At 44.6% G+C, this 18532-nt stretch overlaps 1 protein-coding gene across 3 annotated transcripts in view; it reads right to left on the minus strand.

The window, feature by feature from the left end:
- Nucleotides 1-11499, minus strand: part of CIB2 (calcium and integrin binding family member 2) — a 52557-nt gene extending 41058 nt beyond the window's left edge. The window contains exons 1-2 of one of the 3 annotated variants that reach the window (XM_077472688.1): nt 11342-11487; nt 7644-8125 (exon numbers count right to left, since the gene is read on the minus strand). In XM_077472688.1, the coding sequence (XP_077328814.1) occupies nt 7644-7694 (51 nt within the window). In that variant the 5' untranslated portion in view covers nt 7695-8125; nt 11342-11487. Of the gene's footprint in view, nt 1-7643; nt 8129-11341 lie in introns of all 3 variants that reach the window. The other 2 variants (XM_077472689.1, XM_077472690.1) reach the window with 2 other exon arrangements.
- Between the last annotated feature and the right edge of the window lie 7033 nt (nt 11500-18532).

Raw genomic sequence — 18532 nt, forward strand, 5'->3', positions numbered from 1 at the left:
AAACCCCTCCTACATACTTTAACCAGTGCTCGGCTGAACACTGTTAGAAGACACAAGACTGCTATATACTGTTGATGAGAAAAGGTATTTAAGAGTTTATATTTACTAAAATAATTGCATTTCCATGTACTGTGGGAGACCAGATATAGAGAATGCAGAGTCCTGGGTTTAGTAACATTTTATGTACTCTCCCCTGCCACATTTGGTAACCATGTTTTATGTTACACTCTAAATATGGGTGTAACATAAAGACAAGGTGAGAAAGGTGGCATAAGCTTTTAAAGCTTCAATTTATAAATGTCAAGTGGTGCTAGCATAGAATGTGACTGCTTCCTTTTAGATCTCTGCTCTATCCCCCCACTTTCACAACCCCAATAGCAATACTTAAATGGGTTCTAAACCTTTGTGTATGCATTAAGCATTAAGGTGAAAAAACACCTGGCAGTCACGGGCCCCCCAGCCGCCCCGTTTTACTTACCTGAGCCCCTTCATCTCCTCAGCGGGGACGCGTTGTCTCTCTCTCCACGGGGTCCTGGATTTTGATTGGATAGATTGATAGCAGAGCAGCCATTGGCTCCCGCTGCTGTCAATCAAATCAAATGATGCGGGTGACGGGGGCGGAGCCGAGTCCAACATTCGTGTCTGTGGACACAAATGCTAGACTCCCTTTGGGAGAATGCTTCTCCTAGGGGGTTATCTGGAGCCCCGAGAGCTGCCGGGGGACCCCAGAAGGGGATGTTCGGGGACACTCTATGCAAAATGAACTGCACAGTGGAGGTAAGTATAAGTATAATGTGACATGTTTGTTATTTTAACATTTTTTTAAAAAACATCCTTTACAATCACTTTAAAGCCAATCGTCATGTGGGTAATAATATTCTATTTTGAAGCCTAAGCAACTCTGAATATAGTGCTCTCAGGGTTCTAGCCAAAAAAAATCCCACCCTAGCCAAGATCTTTTTTCTGCAGAATTACACTGGAACAGCAGCCAAACAGCTAAATACACCACTGTTTGTTTTTTCATACAGTCAGTGGTTTATTTAGTAAAACTAAAGAGTGCAAAAGCTGGTGCAACTCTGCATAGAAACCAATCAGCTTCCAAGATTTATTGCCAAAGCTTAAAGAGGGATTCCACCAAAAAAAAAATATTAAAAGCCAGCAGCTATAAATACTACAGCTGCTGACTTTTAATAAATGGACACTCACCTGTCCCGGGTTCCAGCGATGCCGGCAGCCGAGGCCGATAGATCGCTAGGCTCTCGGCTGCTGCCGCCACCATTCTAGGTGAGGGAATCAGGAAGTGAAGCGAATCGGCTTCACTTCCCAGTTCCCTACTGCGCATGCGCGAGTCGCGCAGCGCAATAGGAAATCTCCGCGCTGTCACTGGGACCCGTGTGTGTCCCAGCAGACAGCGCGGCAGGGCAGGAAATGGAGTAGACTCCCACGGGAGTCTATGCCCGGAAGTGGGTGTAAATACCTGTCTTTGACAGGTATCTCCACCCCCCTCCCCCCTGAAAGGTGTCAATTGTGACACCGGAGGGGGGGAGGGATCCGATCAGCGGAGGTTCCACTTTAGGGTGGAATCCCGCTTTAATTAAACAAGCTGAAGTTAGAATCTGATTAGCTACCAGCACAGCTGCACCAGGTTCTGAGTAAACCAGTTTTAGTAAATCTACCCCACAATCCTGCTACGCATCACAGTAGGTAGAGTGACTCCAGTCCACTATTTATGCTTTGCCTAGGATTTGATGATGTCATATGTCTGCTGCAGACAGGAGGAAATATTTCCTCAGTCTCCTCTCCTCCAGTGATCAGACTGCAAAATGTAAACTTTGTAACCAATCTGCAGGTGCAAAGTGACCAGGATTTAAAGCGAATCTTGAGTAATTTTTTTTCAACTTTATTAAATCTTCTGCCTTCTTTTTAACAAACTTCTTTTGTTTTAACTTTGGATAGTAAAACATTTTTTTTTTCTGCCAGTAAATACCTTATACAGCCCACTTCCTGTTTCTTGTCTGGTGAAAAAACCTAGGCTTATGACATCATGCACAGCTTTCTCTCTCACTCTTGTAAGAGTTGGGAAGGAAGGGGGGTGTGTCATACGAGGACCAATGAATGCTGCAGAGCTGGAGGAGATGTGCCTCTGTGTAAATCTAGGAAGTGAACAGGAAGCAGCTTCAGCTGCCCACAGTTAAAATGGCCGCAGCCAGACTAAGTGAAAGGAGATTTCTGCAGCATATTTGGCAAGTACAGAATCACAGTATATATAAAATAATACGCAAAGTGGTTGGAGGGAAGCTTCAGAATGGTAAAGATGTTTTTATTACACATTATGTGAGCAGACTGCAGTTCCTCTTTAAATTACTGTGTCATCTCTAATTCAGTATCTCAGACTAAGAAGTAGATGCTGTCCATGCATTTTGCCTGCACAAAGATGCTTCCATCTTTATGGAGAAAAATCAGATCATGGCATCAAATTCAGAAATTCCTGTGAGTGCCACACTGACACATTTTTAAAGCAGACCTTGTACTTCATGCAGTTACAAAACAAATGTGATATAACACTCACACTCAGATCAGCTCCTTTAGATAATACACTGAAAATGTACTTTTGTTGAGTGAGGGTTGAGTGGGGTTGCTGAAATTTGAGCAGTGCATGGCCAGGTTAAGCTGGCATTACATGGATCGAAATTTGGCTGGTTCAGCAGGGACTGGCTGAATTTCAATCCATGTATGGGCACTGTGGTTCAACAGAAGTCTACCAACCAACTTCTGTTCAACCAGACCGTTGGAAAAAATCCACTCGATCAACGCTGCAATTTATAGTCTGCAGTGTTGATCAGTGTAATCTGATGGAGGGGAAGTCTCCCCACTTATAGAATACAATGACACAGCTGGAGAATTCCCCCATACACTTTGAATGTGTGGATGGGGGGATCAGGTCACTGTTTTTTTTTGCTTAAACTGCTGGCTGATCAAAAAACTTTTTTTCTTAAAGTTAAAGGAGGGTGGGCACCTAAATAATAAAGCTCCCTTTAACATGCATGCTTATGAAAACCAGGCACTTATGCACCTTCCTGCCCAGGCCAATTTTCAGCTTTCAGCACTGTCGCACTTTGAATGACAATTGCGCGGACATACAACACTGTACCCAAACTACATTTTTATCATTTTGTTCCCAAATATAGAGCTTTCTTTTGGTGGTATTTGATCACCTCTGGGATTTTTATTTTCTGCTAAACAAATAAAAAAAAAGACCATTTTTTTTTGTTTCTGTTACAAAACTTTGTAAATAAATAAATAAGTTTTCTCCTTCACTGATGGGCACTGATGGGGCTGCACTGACGGGCACCGATGAGGTGACGCCAATGAGGTGGCACTGATGGGCACTAATATGCAGCACTGATAAGTGGCACTGATAGGCAGCACTGATGGATACACATAGGTGGCATGGATGGGCACTGATAGGTGGCACAGATGGGCACTGATAGGTGGCACAGATGGGCACTGATAGGCGGCACAGAGGGGCACTGATAGGTGGTATGGATGGGCATGGATGGGCACTGATAGGTGACACTGATGTACACTAATTGATGGTACGGATGAATGCCAATCAGTGCCAAACAATAATGCCTGCAAATCAGTGATGCCCATTGTGGTCACTGATTGGCATCCATTGTGCGCACTGATTGGCATCCCTGGTGGTCCTAGTGGTGTCCCTGGTGGTCCAGTGTGGGCATCCTCAGGGGGGGGGGGGGGGTTACGCTGATAATCAATCAGCACAGAACCCCCGTCAGAGGAGCAGGTGATTGGCTCTCCTCTACTCGCATCTGACAGACGCTAGTGAGGAAAAGCTGTTCAACTTCTCTTCCTGCTTACACTGTGATCAGCTGTGATTGGACACGGCTGATCATGTGGTAAATAGTCTCCGTCAGACCCTCTTTACCTAGATCGGTGTTGTGCTGTGTCAGATTGACACACCAGAAAAATTATTGCCGCGATGTGCCCCCCCCCCCCCCCGCGCATATGACATCCTGGCGACGTCATATGACGTCTGGGCAGGATCTTGAAACCACTTTGCCGCCGTCATTTTGCTATATGGTGGGCGGCAAGTGGTTAATATTAGACAGAAATCACAATGTGCAGTTACTTCTAAGCTCTATGACATAAGCTCTATAAGTGTTGTGCAATATAAAATGATAGCCTGCAATGTTTTGGGTTTTTCTTTCTATAGCCCTTTCTGCTCTGTATACAGATGCAGCCATTCAAGAGTCCTTGTTTATTTTCCAAAGCTTGAAAACCTAAAGTGACACAAAATAATATCCTTATTCTCCAAAAATAATCCAAACATCTACTACTTAATGGCCTTGTCATTTTTCATGAACTTGAATCCTACTGCCTCCTTGTAATGTTCTCCGTGAGCACCTAAACCTCTCTTTTTCCTTCTCACTTCCCTTTGATTGGAACAAGCAGTGCAATTAGTGGACCTCCAGCTGTTGCAGAACTACAAGTCCAATGAGGCATAGCAAATCTCTGGAAGCCACAAGCATGACGCCCAGAGGCAGAGGCATGATTGGACTTGTAGTTTTGCAACAGCTGGGAGGTACACTAATTACATATCACCGCCATAGTCCATCTCAGGAACAGGAAAAAGAGGGTGGCTATGTTCCTACACACAGTGGGACCATAGGTGTGCACACCCCAAAGCTGAAACACACATGCCTTTCTCTGCAGATTTAGCTCCACGGGCCAGTGAATAAGGAAGTGCTCTGTGCTGTACCACAGTTTACTATGCTTCAGTTATGAATGGACACAGTGAGCAAGTGTGTTCATTGTGTTCATTTAGAAAAGGTGGAGGTCGGTAAATTACATATTTACTAGCCCCTTCCCCCCGCTCTTCATCCTGAAAGATATCCCGCAACAGCTAGAGGGAAAGGAGAGGAGGGAAGCCAGCAGCACTTCGGGGGCGGGGGGGGGGGCAATAAGAGGTGGGAAGCCCAGGCAGTAGGGGGAATTGGCACCCCACATAGTGATTAGGGTGTGTCCAGGCACACCCCCTGCGCACATCTATGAGTGGGATCATAGAAAACGAATGTAGCCACCCACTAACAGGAAGTCAGATCACAAAACATTTTGGATGGAAGCTGATAATAGAAGGCAGTTTTTTGAATTATGAATACATAATTGAAAAGATATTTTTTTAAATCAGAGTTTAGTATCACTTGAACTGACCTATTTTTTTAGTGTAATATCTTTATTTTCCCTTTTCCTGATGAAATAATCACCTCTGCAGTGATTTCCACACAAGTCCCACTAGGCCTCTTCCTAAGCTGACACTTGCAATGAAAGATTTGTTGCAGGCCGTGCTCTTTATATAGTCACCATGAACGGTTATCTTGTTACTGCCATTTATATGGCTGGCCTCTAAGCAATAATATACTGAATGTAGGCTTGGATGGCATGGGATGTGTGCCAGATGTTATCATGTTAGAAAACAGACAGCCAACAAATTACATAGACAATTCTATAAAGTATTCTTGGTTATTGCCCTCCCATCAGCACCATTTTCCAGTCTTACAAGCCACCACTAATTTTACAGCCATCAAACCATCATACCAGCCTTATACTGTTCATTCCTGCCCATTATCTTACATATGTGGCCAAGTCTATCTTTCTACTGTAGCCCAGAGCACCCATTCCTTAGTGCCAGGTGGGGTGATACCCAGGGCCAATGACTGCCTTCCATTCACATAACCCATCTACAATCAGAATGCAGTCATCTCCTCCAAAGAGGATGTCATGCATTATGACGTCAAAGACCAAGCTAATGAGTGCTATGTGTGAGTCATACAACAGTAAGGTCTCATTTCCTGTCAATGCTATGTTTGTACATCAACAACAACAACCTAATGGAGTTCATGGCCACAGGTCACTGTGTACACAAGAGCTTATTACATATTCATGGTTAGCTTACCTATTTATATATACAGAATTGTGCGCATCAGTATCTTTATACATTGTATTATTTACAACTACAATGATGATCCAGAGTGTAATACAAGTGTTGTATTACACTCTAGGTTGTCATTGTAGTTGTATAACACATGTATTACACTCTAGGTTGTCATTGTAGTTGTATAACACATGTATTACACTCTGGATTATCATTGTAGTTATATAACACTTGTATTACACTCTGGATTATCATTGCAGTTCTATAACACTTGTATTACACTCTGAATTATTATTGTAGTTGTATAACACGTGTTTTACACTCTAGCTTGTCATTGTAATTGTATAACACTTGTATTACACTCTCGATTATCATTGTAGTTGTAGTTGTATAACACTTGCATTACACTCTGGATTATCATTGTAGTTGTATAACACTTGTATTACACTCTAGATTATCATTGTAGTTGTATAACACTTGTATTACACTCTAGGCTGACATTGCAGTTGTATAAGTGTTATACAACTAGAATGATAACCCAGAGTGTAATACAAGTGTTACACAACTACAATGACAAGCTAGAGTGTAAAACACATGTTATACAACTACAATAATAATCTAGAGTGTAATACAAGTGTTATGGAACTACAATGATAATCCAGAGTGTAATACAAGTGTTATGGAACTACAATGATAATCCAGATTATACAACTACAATAAAAATTCAGAGTGTAAAACAAGTATTATACAACTACAATAATAATCTAGAGTGTAATACAAGTGTTATAGAACTACAATGATAATCCAGAGTGTAATACAAGTGTTATGGAACTACAATGATAATCCAGAGTGTAATACAAGTGTTATAGAACTACAATGATAATCCAGAGTGTAATACACGTGTTATGGAACTACAATGATAATCCAGATTATACAACTACAATAAAAATTCAGAGTGTAAAACAAGTATTATACAACTACAATAATAATCTAGAGTGTAATACAAGTGTTATAGAACTACAATGGTAATCCAGAGTGTAATACAAGTGTTATGGAACTACAATGATAATCCAGAGTGTAATACAAGTGTTATAGAACTACAATGATAATCCAGAGTGTAATACAAGTGTTATGGAACTACAATGATAATCCAGATTATACAACTACAATAAAAATTCAGAGTGTAAAACAAGTATTATACAACTACAATAATAATCTAGAGTGTAATACAAGTGTTATACAACTACAATGATAATCTGGAGCGTTACACAACTAAAATGATAATCCAGAGTGTAATACAAGTGTTACTCAACTACAATAATAATCCAGAGTGTAATACCTGTGTTATACAACTACAATAATAATCCAGAGTGTAATACCTGTGTTATACAACTACAATAATAATCCAGAGTGTAATACCTGTGTTATACAACTACAAAATAATCCAAAGTGTAATGCATGTGTTTATACAACTACAATAATAATGTTCTGTCTATGAACACTGGTGATCATCAACAGCAGATGAACCAATACAATCATCCACAGCTCCCCCATACTATCCATTATCTGTTAATAATGGATTTGCAGTAATGACAGGTATAAGAGTATATGGCACACATCAATATAATTATGACAGGTATATGAGACTATAGCACACACCAATACATTAATGACACTTTCTGGTCCTTACCTGGTAAGCATCTAGCTGTTCATCAGTAAAAATAGTTTGCTTATTTCCCATGTTAAATAAGGGATCTTTGCTCTCCTGAAATGCATCACACAGTGAGAGGCAGCTGGGATATCTAGTGTATGCATTGGCATTTACAAGGAGGCAGATGGGGTAGTCAGGGACATCAGGGTGCTTGGTAAAAGGAGAGATGAGATTCAGTGTCAGATTTCAGAAGCATCCACTGGGTTGTAGATGAGATAGTTGAGAATGGTGTGTGGATTTCTCGGAATTCTCCTTGATGCTCCTCTGCCAGCAGCTTGCAGTCTCCAGGATGTCTGTGCATGTTCTATGTGCTGCTCACTTCATCAGAGAGGACAAGACACTCCCTCTGAATTGTTACAGCTCAGCACTTCTGTCACAGGCCACTAGATGGCGCAGAGAAATCACCCAGCAGCTGACCACTGACCAGCCCTAGCCCCAAAACCAGGACTGATTCCAGGGTTCTGCTGAGATAAATAGTGTGTCAATCGATGTTACAAAGTTACATTTTTTTAAATGTTGAATTTATCCAAATCGAAAAAATATATATATTGCTACATATACACTTTGTAATTGAATTGCTTTGTTATTTATTGTTTTTAAAGTCCCTTTACATCTCAAGCTGCAGTTGCTTTGTTTTTCTAAAACTACCAAAACATTTAAATGTTGTTTCCTCATAATAGGCAAATCCGGAGGCATTCTGTACACTGTACATAGAAATTTGCTCCCTTGTTATTTCACGCCATGACTTTAGCAATCTCTCTCATTGGTGGCCTATCTTTACACAGGGAATGCCCTTCAGTCCATCATGAATGTTACTGCCAGACTCATCCGCTTTTAACAACTATTGAAGCCCCATACACACTATCAGTTTTCCTGCTGAGTTATTCCTTCAGATTTACCCAAACCATATAATCAGGGGCGGACTGACCATTAAGCCATCCGGGCACTGCCCGAGGGCCCCGGGCCACTAGGGGGCCCCATCAGGGTTTCCAGCCTCAGTTAAACCAGGGACAGTATGTAAAAATCTATGTTTTTTTTTACATCTGCCTCTGAAATGTCCCTTGCCGACATCCTATTGGTCTAAAAATCCTGAGATTATAGCTGCCCCACCTCTTCAGTACCTTCTCAGCCAATAGAAACATATCTGTGTATACTGTGTGAACATGTATGTGTAACCTGTGTGATTGTATACTGTGTGTGTGTTTGTGTATACTGTGTGGCCCCATAGTCTGATTGCCTGGGGCCCCTTAATCTCCTATTGCCCGGGGGCCCCTTGAGTTGTCAGTCCGCCCCTGCATATAATATGAGGTCAAACCTTAGGAGTTTCAATTTGTATGCAATCAGGCAGGCCCTTCTACTACATGGTTTTGGTAAACCTGAAGGAAAAACTCAGCAGAAAAACTGATAGTGTGTATGGGGCTTGAGTGCCCTCCACCCCTCTCTGCCAATCCTTCCACTGGTTTCTGCTCAACAAATATAATAATTCAAAATACTAACAACATACAAAGCCATCCACAACTCTACCGTAAGCTACTTTACCGCTGCATCTGAAAGTACCACCCAAACTGTGCCCTTTACTCTTTTCATAACCAACTCTCCCCCTAGTCACCTCCTCCAGTGCTTGCCTCCAGGACTTCTCCAAAGCCTTTCTCATCCTCTGCAACTCCCTACCCCAATCTCTCCAGTTACTGTACTGTATCTCCTACTCTGTTTGCATTTAGGGAAGCCTATCCCACTTCCACCTAAAAAACCATACTATTACTTTCTCTATCCGCTCATCTGACAGTTATTAGCCTCCCTTTTAGATTGTAAGCTCTCATGGGCAGGGCTCTCTGAACCCTCTTGTATTGAACTATATTGTAACTGCACAGTCTCCTTTTATTTTGATATAAAAATACTGTACAATAATAAATAATAACAATATATACAGTGGGGAAAATAATTATCTGATCCCCTGCAGATTTTGTAAGTTTGCCCACTTACAAAGAAATGAAGGGTCTACCATCATTATCATAGGTGTATTTTAAATGATACAGATAGAATATCAACCAAAAATCCAGAACAACCACGATACAAATGTTATAAGTTGAGTTGCCGTTTAGTGAGTAAAATAAGTATGTGAGGGAGCTATAACTCTGTTTCATTTTGTGATTGTTATTGTAAAATGACAATAATATTTTCTGATTCTGAAGTATTTGGATCTCTACCAACCAACAACAATTCTGGCTCCCACAGCCTGGCTACAGTATGTGCTCACTTGGTACACAGATTAGTCCTGTCAATTTAAGAAGGTGCTCCTAGGGACAACTCATTATATGTATAAAAAGGCACCTGTCCACGTAATCTCTTTCTTTCATTCAAACCTCACCATCATGGGCAAGACCAAAGAGCTGTCAAAGGACGTCTTGGACAAGATTGTAGACCTGCAAAAGGCTGGAATGGGCTTCAAGACCATCAGCAAGAAATTTGGTGAGAAGGCGACAACTGTTTGAGCAATTATTCTCAAATAGAAGAAATACAAAATAATCGCCCTCGAGCTCCATGCTAAATTTCACCTCATGGGGTATGGATGATCATGAGAAAAGTGAGGGATCAGTCCATAACTACACAGAAGGAGCTTGTGAATGATCTCAGGGCAGTTGGGACCACAGTCACCAAACAAACCACTGGAAACACAATACTCTGCCATTGATTGAAATCCTGCACCGCCCACAAGGTCCCCCTCCTCAAGAAGGCACATGTATAAGCCCATCAGAAGTTTGCCAATGAACATCTAAATGATTCAGGGAAGGATTGGGAGAAAGTGCTGTGGTCAGATGAGATCAAAATTGAGCTTTTTGGCATTAACTTGATTCGCCGTGTTTGGAGGAAGAAAAATGCTGACTATGACCCTAAGAGCACCATCCCTACAGTCAAGAACGGAGGTGGAAACCTTATGCTTTGGGGCTGTTTCTCTGCTAAAGGTAAAGGCCAACTTTGCCACATTGAGGGGCTAATGGACGGAGCCATGTATTATAAAATCTTGGACGAGAACCTTCTTTCCTCAGCCAAAACACTGAAGATGGGTGGTGAATGGGTTTTCCAGCATGACAATGACCCAAAACATACCACCAGGTCAACAAAGAAGTGGCACAAGAAGAAGCACATTAAGATCATGGAGAGACCTAGCCAGTCTCCAGACCTTAATCCTATAGAAAATGTATGGAGGGAGCTAAAACTTCGAGTCACAAAGCGACAGCCAATAAACCTTAAGGATTTAGAGAAGATCTGTAAAGAAGAGTGGACCAAAATCCCTCCTGAGATGTGTGTAAATCTAGTCACTAACTATGTAAGAAACGTCTTACCTCTGTCCTTGCCAACAAAGTACTAAGTCATGTTTTTCTTGGGGATTAAATACTTATTTTATTCACTGAACTGCAATTCAATTTATAACATTTGTATTGTGTGTTTTTTTTCTGGCTTTTTGGTTGATATTCTGTCTCTATCATTTAAAATACACCTATGATAAAAATGATAGACCATTAATTTCTTTGTAAGTGGGCAAAATTACAAAATCTGCAGGGAATCACATAATTATTTCCCCCACTGTATAATATATAATACATTTTTGGAAAACTGTTTCCCCCTTCCTCATACCCATGCTGTATACTGTCTATAAAAGAGATCTGTGTCAATACCTTTTCTTGAATCCCCTTCAGTCCAGTCATATGATGCAGAAGCAGCAGCTCCCCTGTGTCAGTAACCAGATGTTGCGGTGGAGAGGAGGGAGCCCCAACAATGCTGGGGCAATGGATGCTGGTGGATGACTTCACGTCATTTCAGCCCTGTTGTTAAACGTTCCCTGACACTGAGGAGCCGGAGCTTCTGCATCATGTATCCGGATACAAGAAAAGGTATTTACACAATTATTTTTTTTTTTTAAAACAATATACAGCGTAGGTAAGAGGAGGGTGGAGCAGTGTTTTTAAGCAGGCTTATATTTAGCCTAAAATTCCAATTTATTACTTTTCTAGGACATCTGTGCTGAGCTTGAGGTCAAACTACAGTCATCTCCTGCAATTTCATGTTTGATGAGTAGGTTTATTGCATGCCAAAAGGGATGAAGATGCTATTTATTTTCTTCTTACAGCACTTATGCCGCGTACACACGATCAAACAATCCGGTGGAAAAGTCCGGCAAACTCAAGTCCGCCAAACAATCCCCCCGTGTGTAGCCTCCGGCATACTTTTTTGACCCGAAAGTACGGCGGACTTAGAATGCCGTGTTGCACACCAATCTTCCCGCCGGACTCGAATTTCGGCGGACAATCCAGCCGTGTGTGTGCCAGTCCGCCCTACTTTTGAAATGAGCGGACTTTTCCCGCCCGGAGAAAAGTCCGCTCATTTTGAGCGGGTCTCCAGGTAGGCGGGGCCCGCGAAGGAGATGTCGCTGGCCCCGCCGCCTGGTATGGACTTAAAGGGGAACCCCAACGCCGAAAAAAAATCGGCATGGGGGTCCTCCCCAAGTCCACAACAGACCCTTGTCCGAGCACGCTACCTGGCCGGCCAGGAAAGGGGGGGCGAGCGAGCACACCCCCTCCTGAGCCGTACCAGACCGCGTGCCCTCAACATGGGGGTGCCTTGGGGAAGGGGGGCTGCGCGGCCCCCCCCACCCCAAAGCACCCTGGCCGTTGGTTGTCGGGGTCTGCGGGCGGGGGGCTTATCGGAATCCGGGAGCCCCCTTTAATAAGGGGGCCCCGGATACCGGCCCCCCACCCTATGTGAATGAGTATGGGGTACAATGTACCCCTACCCATTCACCTGTAAAATAAAAGTACAAAAAAAACACAACACACGAGATAAAATACTTTATTGCACAGCTCCGGGGGTCTTCCGTCTTCGGGGGTCTTCTCGCCGGACTCCTCCGCTATCTTCTTCTAGCTCTTTTACTAGCGGAGGAGCCCGGCTTTCTTCCTCGCCGCCGGCCTCTTCTTCCGACTTCGGGGGTCTTGTCCCCCTCTTCGGTTCTTCTGCCGGGCCACTGCGCCTTCTTATAGCTCTTTTACAGGCGGTGGCGCGGTCTTCTGTCGCCGCCGCCGCCTTCCGTTCTTCTTCTTCCTCTTCTTCTCCAGGAGATGTTGATTCGACGATCTCTCCGGCCGCAATGCCAGGGACGCGCTGCGCTGCCACTTATATAGGGGCAAGGGGCGGTGTCACATGGGTTTATGTCACATGGGTTGGTGTCACATGGTGACCCCACCCCCTTACGATGTCACAGTCCCAGAGGATGCTGGGACTGTCGCCATGTGACATCAACCAATGTGACCAACCCATGTGACATAAACCCATGTGACACTGCCCCTTGTCTCTATATAAGTGGCAGTGCAGCGCGTCCCTGGCATTGCGGCCGGAGAGATCGTCGAGTCAACATCTCCTGGAGAAGAAGAAGAGGAAGAAGAAGAACGGAAGGCGGCGACGGCGACAGAAGACCGGGCCACCACCTGTAAAAGAGCTATAAGAAGGCGCAGTGGCCCGGCAGAAGAACCGAAGAGGGGGACAAGACCCCCGAAGTCGGAAGAAGAGGCCGGCGGCGAGGAAGAAAGCCGGGCTCCTCCGCTAGTAAAAGAGCTAGAAGAAGATAGCGGAGGAGTCCGGCGAGAAGACCCCCGAAGACGGAAGACCCCCCGAGCTGTGCAATAAAGTATTTTATCTCGTGTGTTGTGTTTTTTTTGTACTTTTATTTTACAGGTGAATGGGTAGGGGTACATTGTACCCCATACTCATTCACATAGGGTGGGGGGCCGGTATCCGGGGACCCCCTTATTAAAGGGGGCTCCCGGATTCCGATAAGCCCCCCGCCCGCAGACCCCGACAACCAACGGCCAGGGTTGTCGGGAAGAGGCCCTTGTCCTCATCAACATGGGGACAAGGTGCTTTGGGGTGGGGGGGGGGCGCGCGGCTCCCCTTCCCCAAGGCACCCCCCATGTTGAGGGCACGTGGCCTGGTACGGCTCAGGAGGGGGGGCGCTCGCTCGCCCCCCTTTCCTGGCCGGCCGGGTAGCGTGCTCGGACAAGGGTCTGTTGTGGACTTGGGGGGGACCCCCACGCCGATTTTTTTCGGTGTTTGGGTTCCCCTTTAAGTCCATAACAGGCGGCGGGGGCAGCGACATCTCCCTCGCGGGCCCCGCCCACCTGGAGACGCGCTCGAAATGAGCGGACTTTCCTCTGCGTGGACTTAGTACGCCGTATTAGTCCGCTCAAGTGCCGTGTGTGGGCAAGTAGCCCGTTCGGAAAGTCCCGCTTTCCCGTCGGACATACCGCTACGTGTGTACGCGGCTTTAGATTGATTAAAGTGGTTGTAAAGCCTTACATATACCCTGTGAAGTGGCTGGCCTCAGGTGATACACAGAGATGAAACAGATCCTCCTACATAAGTTGTATCTGTTTATCTGCAGTCATTCAAGTGCAGATTTTTTAAAGCTGATCTATGAGTTCAGAAGAAAGGGGACTGAGAGCTAAAATGGCACTCTGCAGAGCTCAGTAAGGAGAGCTCTGAGAGCTAATTGGAGGGAAGAGACACACCCCCTTCACACAGCTCATAGAAACAGAGCTGAGGCTGTCAATCAGCTGGAGTTCCCTCTCCATCACCATTTTTCTCTTGGTGTCAGAAAAACTTGTCAGAAGTCATTCCTGCTGATAGCAGAGGAATAAGACAGCAGACAGAAATGAAATTTAGTGCTCTAGATTGAGAACTGAGGGAGGAGAAACAGCAGCACATTGGGGGGCATGTCAGGACAAGTCTGATCATTGGAGGAAAATAGGCTGCGTTCCCAGCACAGCTAGAGAACTGACCACGCTGTGTTCTCATACCTAGGGTGGCCAGTTTTTAAGCATAAAGCAGAGGGGCTGGCAAGCAAATCAGGTATTTCGCACAATGAAAGCGATACAAAGAGAACAGGATACTTATTCATACGCGTACATGGTACAGCAGACATATATCAGGAATATGAAATGTTGAGTTGACATACTCTTTAGGGCCGGTTCACACTGCAGGCGCGGCGAGGCGTCTCCGACTTGCCTCGCCGCGACCTGCAGGGACCTCAGCGGCGACTTGCAGATGACTTCTGTATAGAAGTCAATGCAAGTCGCCCCCGAAGTCGCCCAGAAGTAGTACAGGAACCTTTTTTCTGAGTCGGAGCGACTCGAGTCGCTCCTCTCAGAACGGTTCCATTGTACAGAACGGGGGCGACTTGCGGGAGCGAGGCGAGTCGTGTCGCCTCGCATCGCCCGCTGTGTGAACCGGCCCTTAATGTACAGCAGATGAAACAATTCTGTTTTCATTCCACTGGCCTTCTATGTTTATTGACTAGGGAAAAGGCACCCAAAAATAGAGGAACTGGAAACAGAATAAAATTGCAAGCATTGCTTAAATGTATTCATCAAACAAATACACAAATGTAAAAACCATTATAAAAATATAATAGCATACATTCTACCACCATCAAATGTATATTTAAAAAAAAAAAGAATATTGGTATATATAGGAACACGACTATTGTGTGTCACATCCATGACCCCACAGAGAGATGTCTGAAATGGTTAAGCTATGAAGTTTTAGTGCAAGAAATATCATTACAATGCTCATTCAGCAATCATCAGCACTGTGGGCTTGGCACTGGTTTTTCTTGGCACAGTGCACTGATAATGTATTATATCCTAAAGGCCTCCTCACAATAAACCTCCCTTAAATGTACTATTATTGACACACCCTTCCTTAAAGAGGAGCTGCACCTAAAAAAAAAATATTAAAAGCCAGCAGCTACTAATATTGCAGCTGCTGACTTTTAATAAAATCACACTTACCTGTCCCAGGTTCCAGCGATGTCGGCGGCAGATGACGAGCGATCGCTCGTCTCGCTGCTGCCACCGCCGCCATCCTCTGTCAGGGAATCGGGAAGTGAAGAATGACGGCTTCACTGCCCGGGTTCCCTACTGCGCATGCGCGAGTCGCGCTGCGCGTCTCTTATGGTCCCCCGCTGTGTCTCTGGGAACTGTGTGTTTCCCAGAACACAACGGGGGGGGGGGGGGGGCGGAGCGTCTGCGGGGGTCTGCGGCGGTCTGGCCGGAAGTGGGTGCAGTTACCTGGATTATCCAGGTAACTGCACCCCCCTCCCCCCTGAAAGGTGCCGATTGTGGCACCGGAGGGGGGGAGGGATAAGATTAGGGTGAAGAACCGCTTTAACTATCCATTTACACATCACACTCTCTACAACATCACGCTATTACTCCTTTGGGTACACTGTTAAACCTCATGCTAATGCTGCCTTAGGCTGGGTTCACACTAGCTGCGGCGGCGGCTCATAGCAGGAGTCTGGTACGTTCCTGTTCACCGTTTCAGGTGCAAATCAGGTAGAGTTGCCACCTCATCCCTTTAAACTTGAACACATATTAATTACACACGTTCTGAAGCTAATTAAATGAGTTTATTTACCACCTCAATCAGCCTCGGAACCTGTGTAATTAATAGGTGTTCAGTTTTAGGCTACTTCCACACTGGGGCTGTCGAGCATTAGCGCCAAAGCGCTGCTCGTTTTAGCTGCACTTTTTGGCCGTTGGCAGAGCGCTTTTAACCCGCCTCTAGTGGTCGAAGAAGGGGTTAAAAGCGCCCATATTGCGACGTTTCCGAATCGCTTTTCAGGTGCTTTGGAAGTGCTGCCCATTAATTTCAATGGGCAGGGCGTTTTTGGAGCGCTGTATACAGCGCTCCCATACTGCCCCAAAGATGCTGCTTGCAAGAAATGAAGTCACTGAAATGAATGGGAGGTTTTCAGTGATGTGGATATTTTTATTAATCTATGTTGTCAGATGTCCCCCGTGTCAGTTTTGCTGTAATACGCTCATGCGAGCTTATTTGCACATAAAAACATTGGTGGAAGACCATTGGCTGCGGAAACCTTCCCGTGGACCTTCACGTGGATCTGTTTGCTCTTTTAGGGATGTTTGTTTATGCCTCACCAAGAGACTGGCAACCTCATGGCGATTGCATTAACGCTCCTAGCAAACAGATCTGCGTACATGGGAACCATAGCATAACCATACAAAAATTATGGCTCACTGAGCCATGATAGAGTATGGCTCGCGTCATTGGTAGCAGTGGGAATGTGCACACAATCGTGTTCAGAGTAAGGATGAGCTCCGGTGTGTTCACACAGCCCACGTGCAGAGCCAGCCAGGATGTCGGCACTGCACTAATCACAGGCAGTGAGACATTGTCCTGATGCGTGGCTGCAGAGATCGGGAAATGTCTCACTACCTGTGATTAGCGCAGCGCAGTGCCGACTTCCTGGCGGGCTCTGCGTGTGGGGTGTGCGAACACGCCTGAGCTCATCCTTATTTCAGAGCCCTGTAAGCCCCTGTACACACGGTCGGAGATTTCGACAACCAAATCCGTTGGATTTTGCCCGTCGGATCTTGTCCGAAACTGTTGCATACACACGGTTGGACTAAGTTGTCGGAAAATCCGATCATTCAGAACGTGATGATGTAATTTCGTTACGATGGGACTACGTTAAGGCTAGTAGCCAATAGCTTTGATGTAGGAATTTCATGTGAGCATGCGTGGCACTTGGTCCGATCAAAATTCTCTACACATGATCGGAGTATGTCCGATCGAACCAGTTGGTCGGAAAATATTTCCAACAAGTTGGAAAATTGGGTCCGACGGATATTCCGACGGAATCAGTCCGATGCATACCACACACAGTCTGATTATCCGACAACACGGTCCGATAGGACACATTCCGACGGATTCTCCGACCGTGTGTACAAGGGCTAAGTAAGTAGTGTTCAAATTTTATTTCAAACACTTTGTGTGTCACAGGGAACCTAGCCAAATGGCTCTGCACACGACTGTTGGCACACGTCACTTCTGGAATTCTATTTGAATATATATACACATGTGTGTGATTGGTTGTTTTGGAAGAATAGAAGTGTCTGATTGGCTGATTCTGAAGCCACCACTTTCTTTTGTTATTCATGTTTACAGCATAAATAAAATGTTTGTGTTACTTGGAGATACACAAGCGTGCTTTCCCAGCATTATAAAATAGAGCTATGATTGTGCTTATTAGCACACAGAAATATTTGCTTATAAAGAGAAGCTTATAAAATTTTCATAACATCAGGCATTATTTAGAGGCTATTTCTAGCGCTAAAACGCCTGAAAACCAACTCAGTGTGAAGCCAGCCTATAAGGGATGAGGGGGCAAAATTTTGCCAGAATTTGCACCTAAATGCAGCTAAGCACAGGACCCTTTTCCAGGGTGCTCTGCGGCCGCCCCGGAGCCGTGTGAACTGACTCCATAGAGAGCCAGTCACAATTTCCTGCGAATTGGATGCGGGGAAACCCACATGCAATTTGCATAAGTGTGAACCGAGCCTTAAAGTAGAACTATAGGCAAAACTTTTTTTCATTTTGGATAGAGTAAGATTATAACCCCTGGTCTTTCGCCATCTGTGTCCCATTACGGAGATTTTCCTTCACTTCCTGTCCCATAGTCAAAACAGGAAGTGAGAGGAAATCCCTGCAAATTATGGGACCTAATTGGGGATGCCCAGGTCACCAAAACTAGTGTCCCCATTGGAAGATTTCCCCTCTATTACTTTTCTTTTAATGATAATGGTAAACAGGACAAATAGAGAGGGGGAATCTCCTTCACAGGGGGAGCAGACAGCAATAAAAACCTGACGTGTTCTAATTCCTCTCCACTCTATTCAAAACAAAACAAAAAACTTTTGCCTTTAGTTATACTTTAATCCTGATATTAAACCTTGCACTATCCTTCTATGTAACCCTGACCTTCACAATAACACCCTAACTACCAACTACCC

The sequence above is a fragment of the Lithobates pipiens genome, unplaced genomic scaffold (genome assembly GCF_037356315.1).
Source record: "Lithobates pipiens isolate NorthernLeopardFrog02 unplaced genomic scaffold, aLitPip1_a1.2 Scaffold_8, whole genome shotgun sequence".
NCBI lineage: Eukaryota > Metazoa > Chordata > Amphibia > Anura > Ranidae > Lithobates > Lithobates pipiens.